The sequence below is a fragment of the Haliaeetus leucocephalus genome, unplaced genomic scaffold (assembly GCF_000737465.1).
Source record: "Haliaeetus leucocephalus isolate CR32 unplaced genomic scaffold, Haliaeetus_leucocephalus-4.0 Scaffold228, whole genome shotgun sequence".
Taxonomy (NCBI): domain Eukaryota; kingdom Metazoa; phylum Chordata; class Aves; order Accipitriformes; family Accipitridae; genus Haliaeetus; species Haliaeetus leucocephalus.
In genome coordinates, this window is record NW_010972664.1 from 9,172,639 (window position 1) to 9,199,585 (window position 26,947).

General features: G+C 41.2%; 2 protein-coding genes across 4 annotated transcripts in view; one reads left to right on the forward strand and one right to left on the reverse strand.

Annotated features, from left to right (window-relative positions):
* The first annotated feature begins 296 nt into the window (after positions 1-296).
* Positions 297-13,614, forward strand: MINA (MYC induced nuclear antigen). 3 transcript variants are annotated; one of them, XM_010567274.1, is made up of 10 exons: positions 297-728; positions 2,133-2,252; positions 3,432-3,560; positions 6,551-6,654; positions 8,478-8,580; positions 9,229-9,394; positions 9,898-9,986; positions 11,274-11,384; positions 12,680-12,865; positions 13,025-13,614. In XM_010567274.1, the coding sequence occupies exons 1-9, from the start codon at positions 297-299 to the stop codon at positions 12,839-12,841; spliced, it is 1,416 nt and encodes a 471-aa protein (XP_010565576.1). In that variant the 3' UTR covers positions 12,842-12,865; positions 13,025-13,614. The 3 variants fall into 3 exon arrangements, with proteins under 3 accessions (XP_010565576.1, XP_010565575.1, XP_010565577.1); XM_010567273.1 differs by having other exon boundaries at positions 12,680-13,614; XM_010567275.1 differs by lacking the exon at positions 13,025-13,614 and having other exon boundaries at positions 12,683-12,936.
* Positions 13,615-15,372: 1,758 nt separating this feature from the next.
* The window catches only part of CRYBG3 (beta-gamma crystallin domain containing 3), an 80,880-nt gene continuing 69,305 nt past the window's right edge, over positions 15,373-26,947 (reverse strand). Inside the window, exons 19-23 of the mRNA XM_010567651.1 lie at positions 24,329-24,468; positions 20,790-20,913; positions 18,442-18,600; positions 17,686-17,845; positions 15,373-15,634 (exon numbers count right to left, since the gene is read on the reverse strand). Of these exons, the coding sequence (XP_010565953.1) occupies positions 15,546-15,634; positions 17,686-17,845; positions 18,442-18,600; positions 20,790-20,913; positions 24,329-24,468 (672 nt within the window). The 3' untranslated portion in view covers positions 15,373-15,545. The remainder of the gene's footprint in view (positions 15,635-17,685; positions 17,846-18,441; positions 18,601-20,789; positions 20,914-24,328; positions 24,469-26,947) is intronic.

Genomic DNA, 26,947 nt, shown 5'->3' on the forward strand with positions numbered 1-26,947 from the left:
GATTTCGTTGTATGTTTTTTAGTATAAATTCTGCTGTGGGATTTAAGCTTCAGAGAGCAACGGCTCCTAGTAGATCCCTTCGGAGTTTGCTGAGGTTTGAGAGAGGATTGGAGGCCTGCTGTGGGTTTTCTTTTTTCTGCTGCTTGGAGCAAATAGTGAGCATCTGAAAGCAGAGCTGTTCCCAGTATACTCTGATATCCCACTGGATAAGGCACGAGGAGCTGCTCTGGGCCTGTGAGCTGTTGAGGTTGTGTTACTGGTTGACTGTTTTGGTTCTCATTCCCTTGAACAGGAACATGCCTAAGAAAGGAGGGAAGCATGCTGAAATGGGAAAAGAAATGCAGGCACAGTGTAAACGAGCAAAGGTGGAAGAAGCTTGCTCTCTGTCAGTCATGAATTTTGAGAACCCAGACAGCCTCTTCAGAAGCTTCATCTCTCCCATCAAACAAGAGATGTTTTTCAGGGAGTATTGGGAGCAAAAGCCACTTCTTGTTCAGAGAAATGATCCCCTGCTGGCTGCTTACTACCAGTCCCTATTCCAGTTATCAGATTTGAAGGAACTGTGCAGCCAGGGTCTGTACTATGGGCAAGATATAAATATCTGCAGATGTGTGAATGGAAAAAAGAAAGTTTTAAATAAAGAAGGCAAAGTGAATTACATGCAGCTGAAGAAGGATTTTGACCAGAAAAAGGCAACAATACAGTTTCATCAGCCCCAGAGATTTAAGGTTGGATTGTTTCATTGAATATAATTAATGCATGCTTTATAATGTGGTATACTTTGCTTGAGTTGTACTAGACATAGCTTCATCTCTGTCCCCAGTAAATCCAGGGGAAGTAGCTGACATCAGTGACGTGCTGAAACCTATGCATGAACTGTATTAATTAAAACATGGTTTATACTTTTGCATTGCCCATCATGTTTCAGTGCTATGCAGTGAGAACAAAATCTGATTCATGCTATAATATTAGGTATTTTTTTAAAAAAATCGCTTTGTCACATGAAAGTTTAGAAAAAAGTAAATGCACAAAATTGATGATTATGCATCTGTGTCTGCTTAAATTATCCCTTTTGACCGACTGTTTCCTTATGCAAATAGGGGCTTTTGAACCACTTTCCTTTAATGGAGGGCAGGGTGTGAAACCATGTAAAGTATTTCCAGGATACTCCACCATTCTTGCTAATGGACTGGCTTTGAATTGCACCATGGAAGTATACCACCTTGTTTTAGCTGACTGTCCTCTCTTGTTCTTTTTGATGCCTTTGCAATCTTCGTGTATAAGAATGAGGCAGTGGTGCCTGCACGGTTGTGTAAAGGACTCGGATACTTGTAGGTACTTGGATTTAGGTAGTCCTTTTTTTGTCCCATGGTGTCAACACAATTTAATTGTGTAATGGTCCTTAAGGACTCAAAATACACAGCTGAGTCCCAAGTATAGTGTCGCTGGCTGTTCTCAGTTTGAGTGTGGCTGTAATGGCCAGCGGCAGGGGCATCTACAGGTTGAAATGTTACATGGCTTCAGCTGAAATCTAGAGCTGGAGCTGAACCTACATAAATTCTGGTTGAAGTTGCACTTGTGCAGGCCTGGTAGTTGGCATCTTCTGATATGAGAGTCATCCCTTTGGTGCACTGTCTGTTACATGTTAGATGTGGATAAGTAAAGTTTGTTCTCGAATACGCCCAAACAGTTGGAGTCACTGGAAAAAGGGCTCTAATCTTTGTACGCTTTCTTTGATGCTAGCCCATATAATGCAAGTCCTGCATGTGTTTATTGTCTTAAGATGTTTTGCTGTTCCTGAGATGATGGGTGGTTTATTTTCCTCTGTCTAGCCTTGTTTGTTTTTGCAACCTAAAAATGGTACAGGGAAGAGAACAAACATCAATGCTATGTTGGTAGCACCAGACTTCTTGGCTTACCGATTACCTTCATGGCAGATCTCCTTTGCATCCACAGTGCTCGCTTTCAGGAGAAACACTCATACAGAGCATCTGCTTTCCCAGCCTCTGTCTGCCTGTGGGGATGTGATCATTCTCAAGAAGAACCTCCCAAGTGATGGGGAGGCTGTGGGCTGGATGGCAGCCTGGCTTGGCTGAGCTCTTCAGTAGTAACAGCATCATTTCTTTTTAAAGGAGGAGCTGTGGAGGATTCAGGAGAAGCTGGAGTGCTACTTCGGGTCTCTGGTTGGGTCGAATGTTTACATTACTCCCCAGGGATCGCAGGGCCTTCCCCCTCACTACGATGATGTTGAGGTAGGACAGCACAACCTTGTCTCTGAAACTGTGTGTGGGCTTTCACTAGTGGGAGTGGATACCTGTATGTGCGCTTTTTACAGGCCCCCCCCCCCCAAATAACTTACTATAGAAAAATGTTTTTTCCACTGAAAACTTACAGTAATTAGTTGCAAGTGTGTCTTTATAGTCCTTTTTCTTCTATAATTTTACTGAAGAGGTACTAATAGTAATATCTAATGGTAATATCATGTAAACTGTGCTTTCCAGACTTGGTATTTTCATTAGATGAAATGAGAATTTGTTTTCCCAGCTGCAGAAGCTTTCTAGCACCTTTTTTCATATTCACTTCATTCAGACCCCCAAGAATCTAGAAGTCCTTTTTCTTCGGCTGGACAGTGAAAGCAGACTGGTTGTGCTGGTTCCCATTTGTTGGTCCTACTGTTTTCAAAAAGTTACTGCTATGATGAAGTCCTGTGGTCAAAATGCGTTTTAATTTAGCTTCTAAAAGAAACATTCAAATAGATGCTGCATTAAGAAAAAGTTGGGCTATCCCACTTAAACCAAAACAAAAACCCCCATCCTACATGTAGTTTTTGCTTTTTATTATTTTAATTTCCATTAAATACACCTGGAGTTTCATTTTTATTATGCTTGTTCAGCAGCCCCACAACCTGCATCTTCTGGTGTATGTCATCAGCCTCCAGCTCACAGCATCCCCTAGATGTTTCTGATGGTCTGTTTGTCAGTGAATGGTGATAAGAACTCTCTCACTTGATATTTTGAGTATCTGTGTGGCAGACATTACTTTTGAGTTAGTTGTCTAGCACTTATTTAAGTGACTGGAGAGAAATGGGGATTTCCAAATGGCTACAGATCACACTTCACAGCTCTCCTCTGTTGTCTCTAAGTACAGCCTAAAGAAATAGTTCAAATGTAAATTTCTGCATTGTAGACGTCTAAAAAGTAATGTGAGAGGAATCCTTTTTGCCATGCTGTGGAGTAGCTGAGAGCAGTGAAATCTATTTCTTCCATTGTCACAAAAGCAAGCCGTGTTGCTTCTGTTTGCTTTCTGTCCCTGATTTCTGGCATGGTTCCACAGACTTTCCAAGTAAGAAGATGACTTAAAATTTCTGATCAGTTGGATGTGTGAGGGGCAGGAATCCTTTCTTATGCATTTGGATTTATGGTCTTTTGCAGGTGTTTATCCTTCAGCTAGAAGGCGAGAAGCATTGGCGACTCTATAAACCAACAGTACATTTAGCTCGTGAATATAATGTTGAATCAGAAGATAGGATTGGGAATCCTACACACGAATTCATATTAAAGGTATTATAATTGAATTGCTTTATGTGGTCTGGGCTATGGTTGCCAGAAAAGTAGTCATGTTTAATTAAAATGGTCCATTTCTTGAAGACAGTATTCTGAATGATCATGGTTGTGAAATTGAGGGGAGGGTTGGTGCACAAAACACTGTGAGCACGAGAAATTTGGGTGATAGTTGTCTAACGTATCATTTTTCAAAGGTATCCTTTGCTCTAGTATTTAAATAATGGACGAAGAAATAAGTTATTTCTGGAAATTCTCCAATATTCTCCAAGTTGGGCACCCTGACTCCTGGATCTTATTTGTGGAGTCATGTGCAGAAAACCCATTTGGTTTATATATATGGTTATGAAACATTGTAATGCTTTTACACGCTATCTGTAATCAATCAGGCTAATCCTTCTATGCACTAAGACTTACTGCTTTACTGAAGGTTGTCACTGTTCTGGTGAATTAGAGGTAAATATTTATCCTTGGCTGATAAACAAAAGTATGAACTAAACCCCATATTAACTTGCCGTATTAATTGTTTTTTTTTTTTCTTTTTCCAAACCTGAAAATCAAGTGTTTGGCTAGTTTTTGTGATTTGGAATAAAAAGAGCATTTCATGAAGATTAGTGAATGCAGCCCCTTTGACAGCAGGGCATCTGGTACTTGTCCCATCCTTTTTTACATGCTTGTGCTTTTGAAGCATGTTATTTATCCTGGAGACAGCGCTGCTCTGCATTGGAAGGCTCCTTAGTTTCCCTGCCTTGTGGCCTGTCATAGGGCCTCTCTCTGCAAGGTCTCTGCTCTTCCTGGTGTTCAGATCTGCTTTTGGGTGTAGGTAATTCAGGAATAGTATGACACATTGGGTATGATACTGACATCATCAGCTGTGTAGTTTGACAGAGGGTAATATTCAATTGTCATGATGTATTGGGTGATGCAAAGTCTAGTAAATTACAGTTCCCTTCTTAATTTCTGGAACATTTTGGGCCAGACTTCAATGGCTTTGATGTATTCCATAAGCCATTTTACTGACACTAGTGGAGTGAAAATACTGGCCTCTGAAAAGGGCTTAAAAATGATTTAAGTTTTTAATTTATTTTTCTTCTGTTTGATGTTCTTCACTTCTTGTGACCCATTTCTTCCAGGTGGCCGCTGTCAGATTTTGGTTGTCTGTCTGGAGCTGTCTCTTGACAGGGATGCTGTCAGATGACTCTGATTTCCTCCCTAAACATCTTTCTAGAATCTTTCCTTTCTTCTTTTTTGTGTTTCTGTCTGCAGTCTGCCATCCCTGGGCATTTTAGAACAAATGGACCAGTTAGAGACTGTATTGGTGGTGTTCTCCCTTCCTACCAAAAACTGGTAGCTGACTGAGAGCAAAGGCACGCTGGTTTGTGTATAAGGTCCCAAGCTGCAGTGTGTTTTGGTGACACTGCAACAGGCTGTGGCCATGGCTGGTTTGTTACTGATGTCAAGCACAGAGGTTATTTGGTAGCTGGCTATCTAGCTGCCTTCATGTATGATTCTTCCATTTAATTTGCTGGTACTTCTCCTTGTCTGCCCCTCTTTCCTCCATTTCAGAAGTAAGAAGGCAGCAAAGTGATCAGATCTGCACTATCTCTTGTCAAATGCTCTGTCCTGCCCCAATCTGTGTTGCCACCTGGAGTCTGTGAAGATTCTGATTCTTTTAATTGAAGAGTGTTGTGCTTGCTGACTCATGTCAATGACATTGATGAGACTACCCAGCAGATAAGATGAATAAGAGTTGGACTTTGCAGTGAAGACTGCCTTGAAAAATTGTGGTCCCAGCTTCTTAGTGGTAGGCATGGGGTGCTACAGCATGAAATAATTTCTTTTGCGGACTAGTTTGTCATCACTCTGTTAGGTGTTTGGGGCTCTTACCCTTCCGCTATGCAACCCTTCCTCCAGTTTGTTTTCTTGCTGGGGATGTGAAATATAGTAAATGAAGAGAATTCGAAGTGCTCTTAGTTGGTTAGTGTAGTTCCTATACTGGTAAGGCACGCAGTTTTTTAATGGCAGAGAGGGGCTTGCTTCAGAACAAATAAATCGTACATAGCTGATCTATGATGCTCTACAGAGTGTTATAAATGGATGAAGAGACAGGATCTTGCCAAGTCCTGTGAAGCCTCGTAATCTAAAGAGAACTTAAAATTCAGTGAGAAATCAAGTAGTATTCACTTTAAATATATCTGTGTTAGACAGTTCGGTAGGCTCTTAGAAGTAGGTGATGTAACCAAATTTAAGGAATGGTAAAATTAAAATGGAATCAAATTTCATCATTGTTGCTTTATGAATTTTCTCTTTAACTGTGCTATCCAACTATATAGATGTTTCTAGGAGAAGCCATAAGTAAACTGGTTTTCCTCCTTGGAGGGAATTTCATGTGCTTTTTACTTCTCTCTTATCTTGACTTGCCTAATCTAAATTTTTATCAGTGTGGAGATTTAATTTAGATAGGTGAGAAGAAAGATAGGGAGGAGGAAGGTTGTAATTGTTTTTTAAGTGTTTTAACTGAAAATTTCAGACAACAGTATTGTAACAGATCAGCATCTTTATAGAATATTTGGCTTTTCTTGTGGAGTACTGGCCTTTTCTTTTGACATGATCTAACCAAATTCACATTGCAGTGCTCCTCTGCTAGCCCGCTTTATTGTCAGCGGGTTCATCTCAGCTGCTTCTTTGTCCTCTTTATGCAGCTGAGTTGCAGTGTGCATGTTCTGTAATGTTAAAAGCTTGCTTTGTGTTTTCAGACAGGTGTGTAGTAAATACTGACAGTAAGTTGGAAAGTTTAAGGTATTGGACATCTGGCTTAGAGTGCTTTATTTTATGTTATTAAAGTGTACAATGGAGGATCTCTCTATTTTGTGATTTTAAAAAAGATACGTTGTCAGTCTGTCTGCTCAGAGAGTATTTTCTCTATTTTGACTACAATAAGGTTTGACCAGGTGCCCTAAATATATCAATTCTCTTTCATTTTCTTGCAGCCAGGTGACTTACTGTATTTCCCAAGAGGGACTATTCACCAAGCTGACACTCCACTTGGGATCTCCTATTCTACACATGTGACCATCAGTACCTACCAAAACAAGTAATTACTCTTTACTTTTTGTTTGTTTGTTTAGCTTTTCTGAAAATGGCTTTCCTCTGCCAGATGATGTGTGTGAATAGTACAGACCTGAAACCAGTGTTTCAAAGAAGTGATGTCCTGTTTCTTAAAAAAAAAACAAAAACCCCCACCTTGTAATGAGCTCTGCTTAGCTCTTTTCTGTGTTCATTCTTTTTAGCCCTTGTGTGGTTTGTTTTTCTGTGAGTAATACAGGGATAGGGCATGTCACCTCCCCCCCCCTCCCCAAGATGTGGTGACATGGAATGTATGTAGGCACCCCACTATTATATATGTGACCTGCTGTTAGTAACAGAATCTAAGCTAGTGTTCAGGTAGCAGCAATTAAAGTTTTGGGGTTTGGGGGAAGGAGGGGAGCAAGACCCTTGTTTGAAGCAGCCTGTTTACCAGGTTTTCATGCAGCAAGCTTGATTGATTGCTTTTTAATTGGTTATTTTACTATTTACCAGCTGTGGACTTTAATGTGGAAGATAATGTTACAACTGTTCTGACAGACTTGTTGCAAATTCTTCCTATGCAAATATTTTCTACTTATCTGTGTTTTTCATCTCCTAACCCATGCATGCAAGTCAGATTTCCTTTGACACACATCTGATCCTTGTGCCCACTGAAAGAAACGTTGTCATCACGCAGGGAAATGCTGCTGCCACCTAATCAGCCTCTCAGATGCTGGATTTGGAGTCATTGGCCTGAGTTCAGTACTGCTGGTAACTCTGTGTAGCAGACAGTGGAACACTTGAGTGGAGATGATAAAAAAAATCTAAATGAGACTATAACAAGTCATACTTTTTCTTTTTTTTTTTTTTTTTTTTTTTACTTGAAGTAGTGTCTAGAGATCAGTGCTGAGAGAGAGCAAGAGCAGAGGGTGAAGTGTATGCTGGAGGACAGGCCCTGCTCTGCTGCCTGCCCTATTTGGGTGGGATTCTGCTGGCAGCCTTGGATGCTGGACACTTGCCCTGGTTGTTTGCCCATTAAACCAGCTCGTGAGGAGGTGGTAGGGAGAGAGGTCACACATGGACAGGACAGCACTTCTGCATGAGTCAACTTGATGGGGTTGACTCAAGCTAGGCAAAGAAGGTGCAGGCAGTAGTCCTCCCTCCCCTCCTCTAGTTTATTCTTACAACTGGGGAACAGAAGCACAGAGATCAAAGGTCATTTTTTTTTTTTTTTATAGTATGTAGGCTAAGAATGGGGATTTAACACAAAACAACACACCTACAAGGTACCTGTTGGGTATCATTAAAAGCCCTGTAGAAATATGCAGGGGTCTTGTTCCTGGGGTCTTAATTAAGTTTGTAGCAAAGCTAAAAACTGATGCTGTGTTGGATTTGATAACCCTCTGTACATGTCCTCCTTCAATGTAAGTGTCTTAAAAGCATGCTAAATGACACGACTCCCTGCCCTTCATTTGTGCAATGAGGCCGTATGTGTGTACAGTTGGATAATAATGGCCCTAGTAGGAATGTCTTCATTCATTGAGGTCATCTTTAAGCTGAATCCGCTGGTAAATGGCAAGCACCCGAATCAGAACAAACTGGACCCTTCTCAAGCCAGTTCTTTCCCTCTGTAGGAGTGCCACTGACCTGTAGGTAGTGAGGACACACACACAATTGAGATGAGAGTGAGCTATTGCATGAGACTACAGAGTGGTAATGGAAGGGCCAAAGGTACAAAGCAGATTTGGAATTGGACCACTATGTTTCCAGCCCTTGACATCAGTTAAGATGTCTGGTTTATTTCAGTGCAGCTATTTTAGTAATTTTTTTTTTTTTCTTCTTGTCCTTCAGCTCTTGGGGAGATTTCTTACTGGATGCAATTCCTGGCCTTGTGTTTGATTCAGCAAAAGAAGATGTGGTGCTGCGGACAAGCATACCAAGGCAACTGCTTATGGTAAATAGGTGGGACTGAGGGAAGAATAGTGCCTTCAGATGAAACTTCAGCACTGAGGCAAGCATGTATCTTGTTGATCTGCTCTGAAAGCTCAGTCTTGTCTAGCAGCACAACTGCTTTTGAAGTCTTCAGGATGACTGTTCTGAGGTTTGTGCCATCTGAAGCTTTGCCTAGTTCATAGCACTGCCTTTCTTTCATATCAGTGTCCTTGTATCTTGTTTCCTTTATAAAATCAATGGTATTTGCTTTGGAGCTGTCAGACAGGCATAGTTCCTGTCAGGCCAAGCTTTTGCATCTTTAAAAGTTAGCAAAACTGTAAATTGTTCTGTGACCACTTAATGGTAGTCCAGTTGTGCTGCTCATCAGCTCATCAGCATGCAGAAGGAACAAGTCTCTCTTTCAACTACACTTGCAAGTCCTTTAGCATTGCAGGTAGCCCTGGAGTGAGGGAAAGTGAGCATTGGCTTTGGTGCCTGAACGGCTGGTGGGGAATGTGTGAAAGAAACAAAATTTGTTGTTTTGGGAGTAAATGTTACCCTTTGCAAAGATAAAAGAGGAGTGTCCAGATTTTCAGTGCATTACTGCACCTCTTTAGGCTAGGCTGTTTAGCTTGAATTCATGTGAGAGCAACTCTGTGTGAATATTTAGCAGGTGGATACAGCTGACTCGACAAAAAAACTGAGTAGCCTTTTGAGAAGGCTTGCAGACCGTCTGGAAAACACCAGAGAACTGAGGTCATCTGACATGAAGAAGGATTTCATTATGAACCGGTTGCCACCTTGGTTGGGATGTGACTCTCATCCTTTGACTCCAGGTAGATTTTGAAGTTAACCAAAACTGGCTGATGTGATCATAGAGCTGTTGCTAACTCTGCCAAGAGGCAGACTTTGGTATTTTATGGTAGGCAAAGATTATAGTTTAGCATCAGCTTCACGTTGTGCTGGGCTATACATGTGCATTTGCACACCTCAGTTGGTCAGTTCCCTGTATCTACTGGAAGAAATGACATGTCTCTCTCAGAGTGAAATAAAGGTTATCCTAGACTGAAATTGGCAGCTTTAATAAACTACTGTGTACTGAGAACGTTTAACTGGTAGAATTTGTCCTTGTGCTCTAGCTTGCTATCACAGCTATTTGTAGGCTGTAAAGGTGAGAGAATTGAAAAATCTCCCCCCCGCCCCGTTTGAGAACATGTGGGTGTTGAAACACAGGTTAACAAAAAATCCAGCCACAAGAGAGTGAGCAGAGCACAGAGGGCTCAATCTGCACTGTTCATCTGGTTTCCTTCCTTTCTAATGGAGAATTTATTTTTCTTAGGTGGGAAACTGCCAAAAATAGATAGCAAAATCAGACTGCAGTTTAGAGATCATGTTATCATTACAGTGGAACCAGATCAAGAGAATTCTGTAAGTATAATGAAGCCACCCTTGTATGCTTGGGGTGGGGTGGGGAGTGCGAGGTATGTGAGTTGTTGCTCTGTTGTACTGGTCTAAAAGGGCTGTGCAGTTATACTTAGTTGGATCCTGCATCCCATTAGGGTTTGTCAGGAGATCACGGGGGGTGGTTGTCAAGCAGTAATAGGGCACATTCTTGCCTCCTGGAGGAGAGCTGCAGAACTAAATTTAGTCCGTGATTCTGCACGGTAGGTGCATAGCTTTTATCTGAGGTTGGATGGGATAGATCATTACAGCTGCTAAATGGCCTCTATAGCTCTTGATAATGGATTTTTTTTTTTTTTATTCTTTGTATTTAAGTGCATGAATAAGTTATAAAAATAGGTTCCCTCAAGAGAAGGAATTCTCTTTGTTGCAGCTGCTGCTGACTGTGGTTACATTTAGTCTTCACTTCTGAGTTATCTTTGTACCTAAGTGACTGCCAGTGGAACAACTTAGTAGTGCCACAAAATAGATGCTGGCATCTTGGGTTATTGTGTTCAGACTACTACTTCTCTGTGAAGGTTTATTAGTATGAAATTGTAGAATTGCTTTTTGTTGTCTTAATTAAAAAAAAAAAAAAAGAGGGGATGGGACAGACTATCTGTCTTGTACAATTTTCTTTTTTATGAGTAAATGTTTCCAGGAAAAAAATTCTGTACCTTTCTGATTTTTCTCCTCCATTTTGTTTGTGTCCGTATTGCTGCGAGACCGTGTAGGGTTTGGGAACTTTTTTTTTTGCAATTTTTTGCTGCCTCGCCTTCTGATGTCATACAGATAAACCCCGAATGACAGCACACGTGAAAGACTTTTGTCCACAAATTTAGTGCGAGACCTGCCCACAGAGCTCTGAATTGGTTTGCACAGCTTTGACAAAGAAATGATAACAAACAGGCATGTGATTTTTAAGAGACAGATAAGTATCAGAATGGAAATTTAGGGATGCATGCTTCTTCATTAAGACCTTCTAGGAGGTGCACCTTAAATAACATGTTTTCTATACAGCATCAGTCTTGTGAGTTTAGTAGAGGCAGTATTAAGGCAGAAAATTATAGGTTATAAATAAATTTTCGAAGCTGTTTTGGAGACTGCCTTTCTGCTTTAGTAGATGGCTGCTGGATCATTCAGTTAGGAAGGCAAATTGCTTTCATTCGATATAACAGTGGACTCCAGAATGAAGGAGCTAACACTTGTCACTTGAGTGAGATGAATTTGAGGGTGTGGATCATATGTAACTGTTTTCTTCCTGCTGTCTTTTAGGATGAAATTCGCAGAGATATGGTTTATGTTTATCATTCTTTAAAGAACAGGAGAGAAACTCACATGATGGGGAGAGAAGATGATACTACTAGTGAGGAAGGCACATCACAGGTTTGTTCCTACAAACACACACCAAAAGCTACATTGCCACAGGGGATTTTGCTGTGTTAGCTGAGCTTGACCGAGATGGTAGCAGGGGCCTGGATTCTGCTGTATGCCTCAGCACCCAAAGCATTTCTGCCCATCTCCCAAGTACCCAGATGAGCTGAGGCTGCAACACAGTTAATAGTTAGAACCAAGTAATGCAATCTCATGCTTAATTAAATGTTTGAGATGTTAACAGGATTTCTTCTTATGTCTTAGCTAGCAGAGCTGCTGGAGTGGCTAGAAGTATCTCTTACTTCTGTGTCCTTTAGCATATCATTTATTATTAAGGCTACTGGATGTGCTAGCACATGTTCAGTAGTAGCAGGGATCACTGCACCTGATGCACCATGTTTATGCCACGTTGAACCTGTGTTAGATTCTGTATCCACTGGAACATGCTGCAAGATAAGGGTGTCTGTTTTACGGTGGGGGGTGGGTCAGCATTGGGAGTAGAGTTAACTCTTTTACTGAAATGTAAGGAGGGAACTTTTGGTATTGTTAGTAAGGCTGCAGATGGTTCATCTCTGTGTACAACGTGCTTTTGGTCGAATCATAAATAGTCCTGAAGAGTGGTTGTGAGGTTTGGAACGTTGTGTTCCACTTCCTGATAGCAAGATGCTCTATCTTAGGTCTGTGACCTGAAACACTTGAATACAGGTCTGCACAAATTCACTGTAGAGGCAAAACAGAACACAGCCTGTTCTTGTCTCAGTAATTACAGCAAGGCTTTTTGCCTGGCATTTATTTACCTTTTAAGGTAAATCTCATTGGTCCTCTAGAGCAGAGAATAGGGGGTAGCTGAGGTTGTACACTGGCACCTGTACAATATACCTTCCTGTCCTTAAAGACTCCAGCTGTGGTAATGGATGTTCTCTGTGGTTCTGTCAATGTCCAAGCACTGCATGTGGCAGATCAAAAAAACCAATAGCCTTCCAAAAAACAACAGGTAGTGTTAGGCAAGAGTATAAATTTAAAGCTCTTTTATTCTTCAGTGTGGAAAGCACATGAGGAAGCCATGCACTGTCAGCCACCCTACCTCATAAGGTGTGCTAGAACATGTAAGAGATGTCACCTGTTTTTCTATTAACAAAGGTGGCAGGACAATACTGCATCTTCTGGAGGATGCTCTCAGAAATACCAGTGTGGTGGGGGAAGGGAGCACATAGCTGGTGATCAGTACCTGTAGTCTAACACACACTGCTGTATAATAACAAACACTGCACTTACCTGAAGGATTTTTTTTTTCCCACCCCCCCCAGCAGACTCATGGACTGCGGTTTCCTTTGTCATACTTGGATGCACTGAAGCAGATTTGGAGTAGCAGCACTGTTAATGTTAAAGAGCTTAACCTTATCTCAGATGAGGAGAAAGAAAACCTTGTCTTGTCCCTATGGACTGAATGTCTAATTGAAGTTATTTGATGCTTTTGTGAATTAGCTGCTCCTGTAAGTAGTATTTCTGGCCATTAAGAATCTCTTGAGAGAAAGGCTTATTAAATTACTTTTTTATCTATCCAGCCTTTGGTTTTTATTGCTGTCTAACAAAGCATTGCAATATATATACTTTGCTACTTTCTAGTTCAAATGTTACTTTTCTTTCCTTAGCTTTGGGAAAATGGGCATTGGGAAAAACAGGTAAGCTGCTTATCATCCAGTGAGCCACAGCTCCATGTCTGTGGATGGATGAAGTCACCCATAGTAACACCAATGCTGTGGTATTCCCTTTCCTCTGGATCTATGCCTTGATGTGGAGGACATCTAAAGGTATACACATGGAGCAGGCTCGAGGACCTCAGGCAAAACCCAGTAACTTACTTTTTCATTTGTAAAATTCACCAGCAAGAAAACACATTTGTTCACCCTGAGAGAACAAAAGCTTCTTAGTAAAAGCTGTGTATTTTGTTTCCCAAAGGGGTAAGACTTTGCCCAAGAAAACCCTCCTTTCCTCTCAGATGCTGCCACCACTGGAATAAACAAACAATAGTATTTAACCTCTACCTCTCCCAGCACCAATATTTAATGTGAAAGTAACCCAAACCTGGAAGTGGAATCTGTATCTTCAATCCTCCCTTGAGTAGGTTTTGATGGGAGTAGTGCAGTTATTTTAATACTTGAACATTGATGTTTAATATGCAAACTAATGTAACAGCGCAGTCACCTATTTAATATAGTTATCCCTTTCTTTGAAAGGAAATATTTTACAGGAGTGTGCTTGTTGTATTTAGTTTGTTTAAAAAGAAATGAGCAAGCAAAATGTTCCTCCTAAAAAAACCAAGTTTTATACAATTAAAATATACATGCTTAGCATTTCACATTCAAGATCTCTTAAGTACAAAAGCCTGCTTTGCTTCGTTACGTAACACTGACACACCAAATATGATTTAGTCATTCTAGGTTTAAAAGACTAGAACTTTTTACACAGGCTTTTAAAATTTCATATGGAAAGCAAGTCACATGTAGCACACTTGATATACTGGCTTACATAAAAAAATCTAAAGTAGTGCTTTATTTGGAAAAATATATACATATATTTGAAGATTTAAACAGCAGATTTATGATAATTTTAGAATGTAAAAGAGTAAGTGCAAGTAGGTAGTTTTTTTTTTAAATAGTACTATATAGAACTATATAGAACTCCATTTCATACAAAAATAGACATCCATATATTTTACTTCTGTGGCAAACTTAGGGTTATGTGATTTTATTTGTTTGGGGATTAATCCTGTTTGAATGCACAACTGGAATAGTTACAGCTTTTGGAAACTAAAATATCATCTTTAGCGAACCTAAACCTCTTTAAATAGTTATAGAAATACATACCCTGAATATACAAATAAGGAAGAAAAATATTACATTTTCAATGAAGTAGATTAATTTAGTGATGCTGAAATCAAATGAAGTTACCAGTGACCTAAGGGACTTCTCTTCCATGTCAGTTGTTCACAGCCCTACAACTGTCTGCAGTTCCTTCTGTAATTTTCAGTGTTGAGCCAGGAACATGCTTTTAAAGCCTGCAACAACTGCAGTCCAGTAAGGTACTTGGCTCTATCTGCCTCAAGTGCTAGCTAGTAGGCTGGTTGCATAGTGCTGAAATTGAGAAGAGCACCAGCAGGCCAAGGTCCAGACCATTAGCTGAAGTCCTTATCCTTTGGCCCAAGATGTACATGTTGTTGATGAGATGAGCCACAGTTATGCTGTTCTTTTACCGTTAGGCAAGTGTTGAAATGCAGGCTGCTAGCACCTTTGAAAATACATACTAGGGAGAATGGTTTTCTAAAGGAAGACATGGTTTCAAGACCAGATTACATTGTATTAAATTAATCTATATACATCAAAACAAAATACAGGTGGAGTTAAAATCATTACTGCTCTAAATGCAGCTAGCCCTTGTAGAAGTCTAGCCTGACCCAGGACTGTATTCTCTTTTGATACATGCATACAGGGCTCTGTGCTAAAGGTGATCTTCAGTGACAACCTGGAAACCGGCCATGGGGTCAGCAAACCCAGTTCCTGAATCTGGAAATTTGGTACCATTAAAACAAATGGAGACAATGGCCTACCAGTAACATTAGGGGGGTGAAAGTCAGGCTTTTGCTATTGCCTCATTTCACATGCTGAGCTGGTGATTCCAATTCAGAGTTGTCTTTTTGAACAAAATAAATCATATTTTAGCAAGATATGATTTGAGCTTCAGGATCGCTTGGAGCCTAAATAGTTTCACTTAGGACATAAAAGTCCCACTCAACCTCCTTCAGGCTCATCAAGTGCATTCATTCTTCAGTGAGCTTCTGTCAGTTTGAGAGGAAGGTGAAGACAACATTTCTAAAGAGCCCCCCCCATATTGTCTTGTAGTTCATATCCTGCAAAACTGATGTCTAGCCTTTGCATTTACTTCTAATACTTCAGATGAAGAGTAATAGTGACTTTCATAGGAGCGGTCTCTAAAGAATCAGCTTCCCATCTTCCATTTGTGCAAGATTCAGTTGTTTTAAGAGTTGGTGCTTGGTATGAAGGCAAGTAGAGAGGAGTTGCTTCTTAAGGTTCCAGTGGTGTGTGACTTCAGTAGTTTTTTCCCCCTCTAGCTGTTAATAATCCACATGAGGTCCATCTGTGTGATGGGTTTTACTCACAATATTTCAATATCCCATTTTTGTGAACGTCTGTTGTCTATTGGCTGATTCATAATGATGTGATTCTTGTCATAATAATTTCCCCCTTAAAAACAAAACAAAATCACGAAGGAAAAATTTTTATAAGAAATGCTCAGAAAAGTCTATGCATAATCTTTAAGAAGTGTGACCAAGTAGGAAAATTAGCTGAAAAATAGAAATTCCATGAGGTAGAGGGCTGGTGTCTCCCCCTCCGCCTCTGTACATTTGTCTCCTTCAAACATTCACTTGTCAGCTTAGGGCCTGAGGAGCTCCATTAGTTAGGAAGCAGAGCATACCACAAACTGGTGCAAATGTGCACAGAAACAGCACCTCTAAAGAGATTTTGCTTTTGGCAGATACTGAGCTCCCGCTGTGTGTCTGGACTTTAAGGCACATATTGCTATAGTAGAAATACACAGATTCACAGATACACGTAAGATTAGTTGGTGTAGAATATCCATTTCAACCACAAACTTAGGAAGTCCTTAAAATTTCTCTCCTTTGAATACATGTGGCATAGAAGTGACAGTGCATTTTTTAACATTATACCATAAATAAAAATCCACTAAAAGAAATAAATGTTCTAAAGAGCTATGAAGTGCTATCTCACCACCCCAGCCTTCAACATTATATTTTGCAGTAACCTAGGCAACACAGCTCTCTGATACTGTCGGAGTTGCCATCAGTATCACCAGTTGCATTTAATAGCTTTGTAGTAACTATTTACGAATTAGTAATGGTGGTTAAACTCCTTAGATCTGGAGGCCAGGAATGGTCTATTAGTTCAACATCACAGGGCTGAGAATTCATTATCAGTAAGTTTGAGCCACAGAGGTCAGATGTGTAACAGCCAGAAGGAAATTCATTGAAAAGGCTGACAGCTTCACCTGTGGGATGTGCCATTACCCTGGTCTGTAAGCCCTGCAGGGCTGTTAGGCTATCAATTAACTTAGACCTTTCATCTGAGAAGACAGCAGGGTAGAGCCCCCAGCCTCATAACCAGCCACCACCCCACCACCTCTCCCTAGGGATAAAACCCTAGGGCCAGCAGCAGGGCTTGAACAAATGGCTTGTGAGGAACAGGCATTTGCCAGTGAGGCAGTTCTACCAGGATGGCTAATTAGAAGGACTAGGATTTGAGGAATGACAATGTGGTGGGTTGACCCTGGCTGGATGCCAGGTGCCCACCAAAGCTGCTCTATCACTTCCCCTTCTCAGCTGGACAGGGGGGAGAAAATATAACAAAAGGTTCGTGGGTCAAGATAAGGACAGTTTAATAAAGTGAAAGCAAAGGTCATGCACGAAAGCAAAGAAAACCAAATGATGTTATTCTCTACTTCCCATCAGCAGGCAATGTCTGGCCACTTCCTGGGAAGCAGGGCTTCAGTACGTGCAGTGGTTGCTCCAGAAGACAAAAATGCCCCCCCTTCCGTCTCCCTTTACTTAGCTTTTATGAGCTGATGTCATATGGTATGGAATATCTGTTTGGTTAGTTTAGGTCAGCTGTCCTGGTTATGTCCTCTCCCAAGATCTTGTCCTGCCCCAGCCTGCCGTTGGGGGGGGGTGGCAAAAAGGGTTGGAGAGACAGCCTTGATGCTGTGCCAGCACTGCTCAGCAGTAGCCAAAACGCTGGTGTGTTATCAACACCTTTCTAGCTACTGATGCAGAGCACAGTGCTACGAGGGCTGCTATGGGGAGTATTAACTCCATCTCAGCCAGACCCAATATTTTAACCAGCCTGAAAACATTAGGAGTGAGCACTTTTCTCTTTTTGAGCCACACCTATTCCGTGGATCACTTTTCCTTCACCATTTTGTCTTCTGTAACTTGCATTTCTTGCCATCAGCACTACTGAACTCCCTGAAGTACAATAGTTGATCTGATCAAAATAAACCTCTGGGATCAAAAGAGTAAGGTTACCCCCCCAGCCCTGCTGTTTCTTGTCCCACTGTCAAGCAACTGGATATAAACCTAACAGGAAGGATAGGATTCAGTATTTAACCTTAAGTACATAAAGAGCTGGAATACAGCAATTAACCTCGATCAAAAAATGCACTTGGAACATGTGAGGTTTGGTTGTTTTTTGTTGTCTTTTTTTTTTTTTTTCTTAAATACCTTTAATGTCAAGCACCAGTTGGTCGCTGAGGTATGAACTGATGGTTCCATCCTCACTGAGTTTCCACTTTTGCCTGTCCTTCCCATGTTCTGCCCAGAGCGCGACTTTGGCCCCAGGCACATCTCTGCCACCAATGACATCCAGACAGGCATTGTTAGCCTAAGAAACAAGAAGAGAAGTGAGATCCAGGCCACAAAGCCACAGCTTTGTGTCTGACTTGTTTCTGTTTCAGGCACCGAGCATATTGCAGTAATCGTGCTATAGTGGGCAACAAGCCTGGCAAGCAAGCTAGTAACAGATTATTCAGCAATTGACCAGTTGCTTGATCAAAGCTGGTGGTCTTTGTTACTTCAGGTGTTTCTTATGTTAAAACATCAGCTTTTTATATTAATAACAGACTATCAAGTGCAGCATTAATACAAAATCACTTACTTTCTTTGCATATTACTTTTCAGAGAAACTCCTGACTCTTTAGAGGTAATGAACTTGCAACTTTAGACAAAACCAGGTTTCTACTTCCAGGAACATCAGTCACATTAGACAGATGTGAAAGTAGCCCAACGTGCCAAAGCAGACAGATCAAATCTGTCTCTACATAGTAGGAGGAGGTAGGTTGTAAGAGTTTTGATTTAAGATGCATGGGGGAGGCCAAAAGCTATCCTGGTGTTAATGCTAGCCTACAGTAAAAGCAAGAAGTGAAGGTGAAAGGACAGCAGGTGATAGAACCCACCCACTTCCAGCATCTGGAAACTCACCTTGGATTTGAAGAGTCCACGACAGTAGTGCCAGATCTGGGTATTCTTGCCATTATATGGGGACGCACATACTGATGTTGCTCTTACATCTGCTAGGCTTCCAGTGACTGTCAGATACTTACCTTGGGCTCGGTTCTTCACTCTGAGGTACACTGCTGGCTGAAATAGTGTGAAGGAAGATAGTTAACACCACAGAGATTAAGAAAGTATATGTGAGAATGCCTCTTGTCCATTTTATATCAGTTTTTTAAAGTATACGTTCCATTTCCAGTTTCAGATGAGGATGAAACTCCAATTTTTTGTTGGAAACAAATAATGCATGTAAAGCAGCAGTGTTTTTCACAGGCAGATAGACAGCTGTAAGCAGCAATGGTAGATAGTTATGGGTTTTTTTTTAAATGTATTTATGCCTATAGAACTAATTTCTATGATACGCAAATATCTCTAGTTCAGCACATTTCACTCATTCCAAGGCCAGTAAATGGGCTGTAATCCAAAAGCTGCTTATTCTCAGGACACAAAACTTACTGAGTCATATATCCAGCAACTTCAACCCCCACTAACTGGAATATATGGCAGAGAAGTTACACCATGACTTTTGAACATGGAAAACAGAGTACTGGCTTGGCATCCCTGTTTATTCAAAAAAAGAAGAGATTTTGTAGGGCTACTACAGGAATCCAGCTTTTGCTCTATTAGTCACCCATGGTGGCGCAAATAAAGGGCAGCTCTGCTAGAACCCCAGCTCAAGCATGTTTTTCTTCCGGGAGCTTTGAATCTCCTTTTTTCCCCACATAAAGGCAAACCTTAAGGTACAAAAAAGCCTCTCTCCCACCAAGCATCCATAAACTAATGTATATTAGTATATTAGTATAGTTATTCTTTACAAGAAAGGGATCGTATTATGAAGTCACTGAGCAAAATTTGTGTATCTCATTTTGCATAAGTTTCAAATGTTTCACTTTTTCTTGCACTACCTCTTAACACTGGCAAACTTGACTGTTTTTGTAATTTGTAATGGAGCCAGAAGGAAGAAATATGAAGTGATGCAGGTTTGTAGTATTATTCCAGCCTCAAAAAAAATGACCACATGCCCACAGAATTGTCAAGCACAGGCAGCTGACTGCACAAACTCAAGGAAGCCCTCAGTTTGCAGGGTTTAAAACAAAACAAAACCAAAAAAATAATCACACAAACCCCAAATGCCCAAGTCCCAGCAAAGTAGCTGAACTAGGCCTTTATAACTCTACTCACTGTTGCAGTGTAAAAAAGGATGCTACCAGATACAAAAGCTCTTCAGATTGCTGGCTGAAGAGAATTGTGTTTTTAAGATCAGCAAAAATTATTTTCATTACTATTTGCAAAAACAGAGCCAAAATGGGATCCTTTGGTTAGCACTTCATGGAGCTGTCAACTTGGACTAACAAATCACTGGGGGGTGGGGGCAGATAATGCATAACTAATGCTAGGGATGATTATTTTTGTTCACTGCAACATTTCCCCAGTTGAATCTAGTGTTTAAAAATAAAGCAGCATTTGTCACTAAGCGGAAACAATTTGTTTTGTGAGAAGCAGAGCTAACAAAAAACTCTTTTCCAGCGGAGTTACTGCTTACATTCCTTGCCACTCTCCCTGTCCTTTGCCTATCTGCCCAGATGCTGCCCTCCCACAGCTGCGTGGCTGGGCATACGGCAACATGTGCTTTGACTGGTTTCAGGCTTATGTGTGTCACCAATTACGTGATGCGTCTTAGAAAGGCAGAGGAGCACAATTGTACCTGCTTTTCCTTGAATGAGGGGCATTTATCTCAGTCTTGCTTCTCTACCTACCTTTCATAAAGCTCCTAAGAACTTTGTGGTTTTGAGACCTGAATCTTTGAATGAGATTGAAATTGGCATTACTTGGGGTGAGGCAGAGAGTGAAAGCCTGGTGGGACTGCATAAATGTTGCTTCTTTTGGAAATCCAGGCTACAGCACAGTAACATTTGTTCTTGCTTCCGTTTATGTTAATTATGAAACAAACCAATATAGAATTGGTTTTCTCATTATTATTGTTGTATAGCAAAGAAGTAAAAATAGAGCATCTACAGAACATGCTAATGAGCCATTCAGAAAAACAAAACTTGGCTCCAAGAAACTAGGAATTCTTTCACTTTAGGAGCCCAATAACTGCCACTGGAAGAATTTTCTGCTTCAGTAATCTTCCAGTAGGTCCTTCTGGCTGTCATCATTTGGCCTGATTTAAGGAGTACAATGCACACCATTATACTTAGTGGTAGAGCTGATACTTGTGAACTAATACCTGTCCAAAAAAAAAATAAAATTGTCCTTGTACACTGTTACACTACCTGCTTCATAGGACGAAGGGAGCCAATTACTTTCCAGCCACTGTGTTCATTCCAGTTTGAAATCTCACTGGGCTCCAGCAGAATCTGCTTTCCTAAAAAATTACATCCTTCATACGCAATCCACCTGGATACAAAAAAAAGACTACACGTTAACCATAGCAAAACTAAACTACAGGCTTGTGTTCAGGACTGTGCTCTTGAAAGCCCCCAAACCTGTCCACAGTAGTGCTAATATCAAACCTGTATTACCATGCCGCATAATACCATCCATTTCAGTGCTTTAAGACCTGTTTTCTGTTTGTCTGCCTAAAACTTGTAAATTCCACTCCCTGCCCCACCCAAATTTTTCACACAAATCTGAGAACCTCTGCATGAACCCAGATGGGAATAATACATTGTTTCAGTAGGCATGCATTAGGAAACTAGTAAGCCACCCACCAGACTGCACTACGTGCAGCTTTGCCTGCTTGTACATATTAATTATGAGAGGATCTTGTCCAATGTTTTCTTTTGTTACAGTTAAAGCTTTCTGTAGCTGTTCCACTTGTCTGAAAACACATACAAAATATTTACTCCAAAACCTATACATTGCTGTGACAGACTTTCCTGTAGTGAACATATCTGAGCCATGGACATGGCTGAATAAGTACTTTGTTAACACAGAGTTAAAGCATCAGCACATATATATCCCTTGTTATCTAGACATCTGCTCAGTAGATAATGTGCTGCTGCTTATAAAGGCAGCCTCAGGATCACAGATTGGTTTTGTTTATATCAATAGGACATTGCTGTGCACAGTGAATCCTAAATGCTTGGCTCATTAACTCATCTGAACACAAAGCAAATACTGGTTTCCCCACATTACCTGTTTTACAGGTCAGCTGCCAAGAGCAGGAGGGATGGCTGCACTCTTAAGTCAGTGAGAAAACATCCATAAACAGTACTCACAGCACCTGTAATTTACTTTTCCCCATTGTGCATAATTTGGTGAAACTGACAGCCAGCCTTGCTTAGGACTCCATGGAGGCTAACATGTGCCAACTGTGAACTGCCTTGTAACGAGGCTGTATCACCGTTTCTTCAAATTAAGTCCCATACCTCCTGACTAACAGGTATTCACAGCAGCCTGACCACCACTATGTGTTCCTTATATTTCTAGCACATTCCTGACTTTTTTCTTGCAATGCCTTCTGTGAAGTTACTGAGAATTCACTGTTAACGTTGTTCTCAGAGCATCAGTCTCACTGGAAATGTAGTTTCTGTTGCCAAAGCAGACATTTATAGGAAACAGAGAGGGGAAGGACTGTTACAGTAATAACCATCTGAAGCCAGGGTGGGCTTCTGGCATTCAGCAACACAGACAAAACACATCTCGGCTTTCAGGGAGACCAGCAGCCTCCGCTGTGCCATCTTTCCCACACCCTGGACCATCTCAACCCCAGCCCCCTTCGCCAAGCCACAGTCCACGCTTATGCCATTTCTGACTGAGGTGGTCAGTTGGCTCAGGAAGGATCCGAGTACCTAAGCCTGGCAGCACGATGCCATTGGTATAGGTACATAAATCTTTGTCATTGTCTAAAGCTCACAGTAGGCTTTGCGGCAAGGAGCCAAAAAACCTCTAAATCCACCTTCCTGAACTCTTGATCACAGATAAGGCAGATAAACCCTCTAGGACATCCCACAGACTTCCCACAATCACCTGCCACCCTCAGCCTTTAAGCTACCTATCTGCAGTGTGGGATGGGGACAGGCTGTGGAGGTCTGTTTCCTGGGGAGCATCACAAGGAGCTCAGAGTCTAGCCATTCTGCCCTGACCCTTCCCAGAGACAGGGAACTGGCTAACCTGGCTTGGATACTCAGAATAGAGAAGGGGCTGGACAGTTGTGCTCACTCTCCCATGCTTTTCTACTATGTGGTCCCAAAGCCATCACCCTTTCTTTACAGCCAGCTGCACAAGCAAAATGATTTAATTTCCAGTGTCACACCCCTGATGAGAGGGCAGAGGAAGGTCATAAAGAGACATTCCCCAACAGGACACACTTCAGACTCTAACACCTCCACAGAGGCATGAAGGTGTACACACTCCCACCAGAAATGTCAGGTGTTTCTCCTGAAGAAGGCCTTTCCTCCTCTAAACTAGCACAGATCACAAGGAATGCACATATGCTGTTCTCAGCCTCAAAGGGCAGCTGCTTAGCACTCTCACCTGGGGCACCTCAAGACAACAGCAGCAGATGATCATTATGTATTTTCAGCAAGGGCTCAGGATGGAAGTGGCACAGATATTAGGGACTAGAGTTTATAGTGAATTGACAAAGCTCTGTGGGGAAGCTTATATTCACTATGGGCCCACAGCTTAAGTCAACAGCTACTGACTGCTCTTAAAGAAAGGGAGGTTCAATCCTTAACCAACCTTTCAAAACACTTGTGTGAAATTCCTGAAAGAAAACAGTCCACAGTGCTCTGGAGCATTAGCTAGGTCAAGCTTAGCCTTTGTACCAACCTCAAAAAATCAGAGGAGCGCTCAGCAGTGTTATCACTCGTATCCATAGAAGGTTTTGACTTCCAGGTAGTAACAGACTTGATGCGTTTGAAAAATTCATCATAAGAATCACAACAGACATACACCTAAGCTGTGAACAGTCTACACTAACTCATTGCCCAATTAGTTCAAATTTTGCATGGTTTTGTGTCATTCTGTAAAACCTCTCAAGAAAATTACAGCCTTGTCTGTGTGAGAAAGGTGGGAAAAAGGTTAAAAATAAACACAGGAAACGTGTTGCATGAGAAGAATAGCAGTTTCCAGTCAGTTGCAGGATGAGACTCTGCAAATTATTTGTTGTTGCTGTGGATGTGGAGGCTGAAAACCTAGCCAAGACAGAATACTTGGGGAGCTTCTCCAAAAAGGTGAAAGGGGGAGATGCGGAAGAGGTTAGAAGGTCACTTCTGCAGATGTAAAATGGTTTTCACAAAAGACCCTGGGTGTGTATTCAGACTCATGAAGGCAGGTTAAACTAACAACAGAAGCAAATTACTGTTCCAGCTGTCAGATCTGCCCCAAGCTTCTCTCAGAAGTTGCTGCCTCTTTGGCAGCTGATCAGCACGTCAAGCAAGCTTCACTGAACCACCACAGTAGTTTAAGTTGGATCACTGCAGTTTATAGCTGCTATTTTGCAGCCAGTTAATAAAGGCAGTCCAAGTTTACTCTACCTGTCTTTGTAAGTCAGCAATCAAAACTTATTTACTTTTGGTTCCTGGCTTGAACAATGGGCTCTGTTGTTTATTACTCTATAGGGATAAAAGGATGATTCTTACAGGGGAAAATACACCCTCTGCCTGGATTTTTTGTTCATTTTGAGTCCTGATACAAAAAGAGGGTCTAGCATTCAACCACATTTTAGGATTTTATATTGTCTTAAAATAGAAGTTAGAACATAAAACACATCCTATGAAAAAAAGGCAGTAATTGGGAGAAAATGCATCCTCAGTATTTAGCTCCTATAATGCAAAACTGACAAGAATATTTCTTCCATACTTACAATCCACTTTTCACCCATACAGACTGAGTGTAAAAATGAAGGTCCTCATTCAAAACAGAATTGATGGGTTCACTGAAGTGCAGCTCTCTGCCCTTGCAGCATTCCAGAGCGAACAGACTAATGGAGGGCTCAGCAAAAACCTGGGGGGGGGGAGGGGAGGAAGGAGAAAAAAAAGCAAAGTTTTACTAGGAATAGTCTAACTTCAGTTGTTAGGCATGATGCACACATATGCCCACTTCAATTTAATTTCCACATGCTTTTGGGTTAGATCATGCTCCCTCAGCAAATGTAACAGCAAGGAAAAAAAAAAAAGTACATCCACCAAAGCACACACAGCTGAAACATACTGGATTTATCAGTGGCTTTGTCATCAGAGTATAGTGCCCCACTGACACAGGCCAGACACAGTGAGTCGCTTTGAGATGCAGAAAGGCCTCTGTTCGCATTTGAAAAAATCTCTTTTTGATCCCATTAATATCATCAGGACCTTGATTCCTTTTCATAAATCCAGTTTATCTATTTATTGATGGAACAGGTTACAGCAATAGTTTTCAGGGTGATCTGTAGTTTGCATCTAAAGTAGCGAGGCAAATCACAAGTCTATTTTCCATAGACTTCAATTAGCAGTGGTTCACTGGAAAAATCTTAGGGTTCTACAAATTGGAAAAGGTAAAAAATGTCAAAACTAAAAAGTTCTCAATGTTTTTAAGACATTGCTATTTTTCTTCTGACAATCTTGAAGAAATAGCGTAATAAATAACCCCTCTAATCTCCTGTAGAATTGAAACATTTTTCACTTATATCCTTTTCTACAGTTGAGACATTGCCTATGAAAGCAAATAAAAAGATCAGTTTGCACGAAAATGTGGTACAGCTGTAAGATCAGCAGAAAAGCAGAGAGAACAGATTTAAATACACAAAGCCTGTGCCTTAGTACAAGGAACACTTGTAGACTTTTTCAGCATTTTTAACCTAAAACCATAAGGGAAGTATCATAACCAAAATCATAAGCACTTGTAATTTGTATCTTGATGGAGCTGGTAAAAGAAGGGGGAATAGGTCTGAATAACTGCTTCAATTAGCAGCCTCTCCAGGGAAGTCACCCTGTTCTTATGTTACCCCGAGATAGCCGGCCCAGGCAAAAGGTACAATTTCTTCTGCAGCGAAGACATGGCCTCAGGTGGAATGAATGAAACAAAATCTTGAATTAAAGTTGACACAGGCACTGAGTAATTAAGAGAACTTAACTTTCATGTTTGAAGAGGCACATGTATTGTAGTGAAGTGTCTCTGAAGAGCTCATGGTGATTCAGGACTTACAAATTTACTGGCACTGACTCAGTGCACTTGGTATGTAGCCGGTTGTTCAAATCCTGCCTCAGAGAAATTGCTCTCCTCTGCCAACAGGCGCAGGGACAATGTAAATCATGCAACAGTGCATGGACAGGGAGTTTGCCGAGACATTTTAAAGAGACTGGGATCATCCAACCGGAGAGATTTTTAAAGCCCACTGCACTCCTAAAAAACTAATGTTACAAAACAGGAAGAGATTAAAACCCATAATGTTTTTATTTTGCAATGTCAGTTCTTCTCAACTGCCTTCTGCTGGATTAGGTGGGTCAAATTTATAGTGTGTGTCTAAAGGCTTACTTTGAAATCTAGACCAGCAGACCTAGTGCCGGCAGCTACTTCTCAGGTTGCTTTGCTGGGCAAGGCAGTATGACCACACTCCAGTTTGCAAAAGCCTACTCCCTTGGCACTGGCTTTCACCTGAGTGGACACCAGAAGCCATGTCCAGAACAGGTTCAACAAGGAAAATTTTCACAAGTGCGTTAGTAAGCACGGGAAACACCATTTGGCATCCTTGTTGTTAGACATTGTTACCAAAGCCTAAAATTTATCCTGCTGTTGCAATATTCAACACCTTAAGAGACAGGGATGCTGTACCAGATGGACAAATCATCTGATCCAGCATATCCATTTACACACCAAGAATCAGAACAGCAAATTGGTGAAGTCAATTAAAAATGACTCTAGCTCTCATGTGGTTGAGACTGTTTGAACTCAAAGGGCCTGAGAAAGCCCTGTCCGGTTGCTCAGAGTCCCAGCCTGTGGGTACGCAGCAAACATTGCATCTATGACACACATAACTGATCACAGGGACTGATACCACCTTTCCAGTGAGACCTCAGAAGGACTTCACTGATCTTGGCACAGATGTGAAGCACAGAAAACGAAAACATGCTGCTGTCTCAAGCACTGAAGCTCTCATATATCCATAACCATATATAGAACAATGAGCTGATTACTCACTTTATATATACCATTTTATACCAACAGCTGGCAGCAGTGACTTGGTCTGGCTTTTTTTCTCTGATTTTGTTTTCATAGCTCCATGGAAACTACCAACAGTAAAAAACAAGGTTTTGAGGCTATGCTGTTACACTTACTAAAGGCATCTTACTCCCACCCTTCCTTGCAGAATGCTGAGGTACACTTTCACCCATTTTCAGGGTGAAGAGTCATCACCAATAGGTGAGCATGAGACTGACAGGATCAGCTTTCTTCACCAAGGCCCAATCCTGACAGGCCAGGGAGGAACAGGGCTCTCCAAGAGCCA